Source organism: Penaeus monodon, chromosome 14 (assembly GCF_015228065.2).
Source record: "Penaeus monodon isolate SGIC_2016 chromosome 14, NSTDA_Pmon_1, whole genome shotgun sequence".
Classification (NCBI taxonomy): Eukaryota; Metazoa; Arthropoda; class Malacostraca; order Decapoda; family Penaeidae; genus Penaeus; species Penaeus monodon.
Genome location: NC_051399.1, coordinates 48263076 through 48268075, shown reverse-complemented (window position 1 = coordinate 48268075; position 5000 = coordinate 48263076). Strand labels below are relative to the sequence as shown.

The 5000-nt window shown below is 36.5% G+C and overlaps 1 protein-coding gene across 1 annotated transcript in view; it reads right to left on the bottom strand.

The window, feature by feature from the left end:
* LOC119580744 (laminin subunit alpha-1-like) overlaps window positions 1–5000 on the bottom strand; it is a 125353-nt gene that overhangs the window by 22358 nt on the left and 97995 nt on the right. Inside the window, exons 31-37 of the mRNA XM_037928839.1 lie at window positions 4313–4509; window positions 3088–3278; window positions 2568–2683; window positions 2126–2248; window positions 1649–1760; window positions 928–1075; window positions 199–346 (exon numbers count right to left, since the gene is read on the bottom strand). Coding sequence (XP_037784767.1) covers window positions 199–346; window positions 928–1075; window positions 1649–1760; window positions 2126–2248; window positions 2568–2683; window positions 3088–3278; window positions 4313–4509 — 1035 coding nt within the window. The remainder of the gene's footprint in view (window positions 1–198; window positions 347–927; window positions 1076–1648; window positions 1761–2125; window positions 2249–2567; window positions 2684–3087; window positions 3279–4312; window positions 4510–5000) is intronic.

Below are 5000 nucleotides of genomic sequence, written 5' to 3'. Positions count from 1 at the left end.
TTATTAACTATAAATATATTGTTTGTATTTAAATATTTTACAAATTATCAAATAAAAAGGTTACAGAGGTTAAGTTACAGAGATATATTCAACATAATCCTATATTTGGACTACCTCTTCCTACTTTTTAATTCTATCCCCATTTAGTTCATTTTAGTTTCGTTTAGTTTTGGTCTTAGATTTAGTTTCATTCCTTACCTCATCGACTTTTCCGTTGGAAGTTTTGACTCTTTCTCTGAGTTCGTTCAGTTTGTCTCTGATCTCGTTGACTAAGTCCCTGAGCGCCCCGAGGACAGGCATCTTCTGCACCATCTTCATGACGCGATCCAGAAGGCTCCGGGATTTGCTGCGGGGATTACATTAGTCATAAAAAAAAATTATAATGAATAAATAAATGAATTATATATATATATATATATATATATATATATATATATATATATATATATATATAAGAGAGAGAGAGAGAGAGAGAGAGAGAGAGAGAGAGAAGGAGAGAGAGAGAGAGAGGAGAGAGAGGAGAGAGGAGAGAGAGAGAGAGAAGAGAGAGAGAAGAGGAGAGAGGAGAGAGAGAGAGGAGAGAGAGAGAGAGAGAGAGAGAGAGAGAGAGAGAGAGAGAGAGAGAGAGAGAGAGAGAGAGAGAGAGAGAGTGTAAAATGGGGATGCAGGATGTTGGTATTTGCTAGAATACTTAGCTGGAAGCGTCAAGTACTTCTGAAATAAATCTCAAAGGGAATTAATCAAAATTTAAAAGTATTTAAGACGTTCCCGATCCCAAACTGCACTTTAAAGGAACTAAAAAAAAAAAAAAAAAATTATACTAATCCAAAATACTTTCAAGAAACATTACATCAACCATCCCACCACGAAAGAGGCCCCAGCACAGGACCCAAGCAGCACAACTCCCCCCAAATACCCCGACGATACCTCAGCTCGACCTCAGCATCCTCGTCGAACTGGGTGAAGTTCCTCATCTGAATCTCCTTCAGGATCTTCTCGGCCTCCATCAGCGCCCCGCCCACCGAGATGCTGGGCGTCTCTCCTATGGCGTAGTTCTTCAGGTACGCGATCGTCTCTGTGTGGAAGGAGGTGTGGATGTCACTGGAGGGTACTTGGGGCGAGGAGGAAACGTGCCAGAAGGCAAATAGAGAGAGAAAGAAAAGTGAGATTGTCTATTCTCGATGGCTAGTCATTGTAAAGTGGAAGAGAGAATGTTATTAAGTAATATAAACTGGGGACAGAGGAAAGAGCCATATATGGTAATGCAATGTGAGGGTGGTGTTTAGGTCATCATAGCCTACTGCCTGGCCAATCATTACCCAGAACGGGACATTGTAGTTGAGTATGCAACAAAATAAATGAAAAGTATCTGCAATAACGGAAGGTGCCCATGGAAGAAGTACATAACTTATGATAATTAATACAACATTTATACTACCACTGAAAGGGAAAACAGATCTGAAAAGCAAAGTCTAAAGACAATATAAAAACACGCTTCCACATACCACTTTAAGCTACACAGAACACAAAAGAACAGATACAATTTTCGTTTTTTTCATATAATCCCACAAAACAAGCTCCATCCACCTCTCAGACATATCTTATCCACACGCGGCCTAGCGGTCCAAGCAGCCCTTCACCAACTAACCTTCGAGCTGGTCATGGACATTCCTCAACAAATCCAACACAAACTGGGCATCGGATTTTATCTTGGCTGTGGGTGGGTACGTCTCCCTTGCCGAGATCTCCAGTGCTTCCGCCTACAGAGGGCGAGAAAAGGGGAGAAAATCATGAATAACAGTGACTTAATAATATTCACTTCAGACGAACCATTACATGATGATGTAAAGAATTTGTGTTTAAAAATAATAACATATTATGTTGTATGCACCATGGAAATAATAAAAAGCGCAAAAACAAAAAAGAGAAGAAAAACACACAAATAAAAGAAAACAAGAAAAATACAAGAAGAGACAAACAAGCAAGAGAAAACAAGTAAAAGAAAACAAGAAAAAAACAAAGAGAAAAAAACGTGCAAAATAAAACAAATAAAACCAACTAAGAGAAAAAAGTAAAAGAGAAACCATTAAAACCGGAAGCGAAGAGACATGCACGAGCGCCTTACCCTCCGCAGCTGGTCCCTGGCGTAATAGTCCAGGTCAAAGTTGATGACCATCTCCTGGGAGCTGTCGACATTGCTGTGGTATCGCGTGAGTTGCGTCCGGAGGAGTTTGGTCACGTTCTGAATCTGAAACAGAATAGTAGACGGTCAATTCCGATTCCTTAGCAACAAAAACGGATTGGTACTTGCACGCACACATGAGCACACATCACAGAAGCACAGACACGTATACATAAACACATAAACACGTAAAAACGCAAACACACACACACACACACACGCACAAAATAAATACAAATATATAAATAAATAAACAAATAAACGTAAACAAACAAACAAATAAACTCATCAGCATGCAACACTTTACACACTCTAATTACTGTGAAAAAAACTCCCTCCCTGAACCACAGTCCCCAACAGAATCCCCGGCACTGCAGCCGCTTACCTGTCGAATGGAGGGCCAGGGAGCGGGGATGTAGCCATCAACGTCAATGGAAGTCACGGACGCAATCATGTCTTCCACCTCGTCCAGTAAGATATTTACGCATCCGTCCTCGCAGGCTGCAACAGGAGGCAGAGGTGAGTAAAACAGAAAGATATAAAACGCAACAGCAAACAACAATAGCAATAACAATAATATAATAACAATATCAATAATGATAATAATAATAATAATAATAATAATAATAATAATAATAATAATAATAATAATAATAATAATAATAATAATAATAATAATAATAATAATAATAATAATGATAATGATAATGATAATGATAATGATAATAATAATAATAATAATAATAATAATAATAATAATAATAATAATAATAATAATAACAACAACAACAACAACAGCAATAATAATAATAATAATAATAATAATAATAATAATAACAATATCAACAATAACAATAATAATAACCATAACAACAATAATAACAACAAACAACAACAACACTCACAAATGCAACCCGCCTCCGAGGTCACGTGACGAGGAGCGCACTGCGAGCAATCCCTGCCGGTGATGCCTGGCTTACACGTGCAACGACCGTCGGCATCGCAACCCTCGTGCACGCTGCCGAAGGGATCGCAATTGCAAGGCTGGCAAGACCCGCCGGGCTCCGCAGGCCTTCCGTAGTAGCCGAAGTCACACCTGGAGGAGGAAGAAAACGGGATTCATGAATGAACGAGAGGACGAGTGGAAAGGATTTTATGAATGAATGGCAGGTTTTGTGAATGAATGCCAGATTCTACGTATGAATGGCAGGTTTTATGAATGAATTAGAGGTATGAATGAGTGACAGGTTTTACTGAATGAATGACATGTTTTAGGAATTAACGATAGATTTTATGAATGATGATAAATTTTATGAATGGGTGACAGTTTCTTTTTTATCTATAAGTTCTATGAATGAATGAGAGGTTGTATGAATGAATGGCAAATGTTATGAATAAATGACAGATTCATCTATGAACGACAGGGTTTCATGAATGAAAGGCAGGTTTTATTCATACATAAATGACAGGTCTTCTTCATGAATGGTGGTTTTATGAATCAAGGACTGCTTTTATGAATGAATTACGGGCCTTACACATGGACAACTAAAATAACTAAATGAACTGCAGTTTTATTCATGAATGAAAGACATGTTTTACGAAAGAATAATGTTATAGGAATGATCAGAGGCATTAGAACGAGCAGGAGTTTCTTATTAGAAAGTGACAAATATTGTGAAAGAACGAGAAAAGTCTTATGAATGAGCAGATTCTGTGAGTAAAGAGAACTTATGAGCGGAAGTGATGTTTTATGATCCATTGTTTTTTTTATAAATGAAGGAAAAGTTTTACAAACAGTCACGTGGTTTTATGAATAGTTGACAGATTTTCTGAAGTATCTATTTAAAAAAAAAAAAATTCTCCGCTGAAATCTAACAACACGAAATACCCCCCTTTACTAATACCATGATAGAAACAACAAACAGTAACTAAATCGGGGAAACATATCTTAAAAAAAAAAAAAAAAAAATATATATATATATATATACATATATATATATATATATATATATATATATATATATATATATATATATATATATATATATATATATATATATATTCAATGTATATACAAAAAAAAATCACACACCAAACAATGATAAACAAAAAACAAAGAACTGCTCTGACCTATCACACTTGTCTCCCGTGTAACCGACGCGACAGTGGCAGATGTACTCGGCTAAGCGATCCGCCTGGCACGTTTCGGCGAAATTCTGCTCCCTCGACGGGCACGCACAGGGCTTGCAGAGGCCTCTCGAGGGGTTGCCGTAGTACCCTGTGGCGCAGACCTCGCAGTGAGGACCCATGGTGTTGTCTCGGCAGTTCTGAGGAGGAGAATTTGCATGGGGGGGGGTGAGGGTCTGAGTGACTGTTGGGTGGTGACGGTGATGATGGGGACTGTGGAGATGACTGGGGTGATGATGGTGGTAATGCCGAGGATTTTAATAAGGAAAATGATAATAATAATAACGATGACTATGATAGTAATAATGATGATGATGGTAGTAATAATAATGAGGAGGATATTAATAATAACGACGAGGATAATAATAATAATGGCAAGTATATTAATATTATTAAGGAAGGCATTAATAATAATAATAATAATAAATAATAATAATAATAATAATAATAATGATAATAATAATAATAATAACGATAACAATGATAATAACAACAACAACAACAACAACAACAATAATAATAATAATAATACAATCACAACAAAAACAACAACAAAAATAACAGTAATCATCAATACTATATCAAAACTATACATTGGTTATCATAATGAAAAAAAACAGTAATAATACCA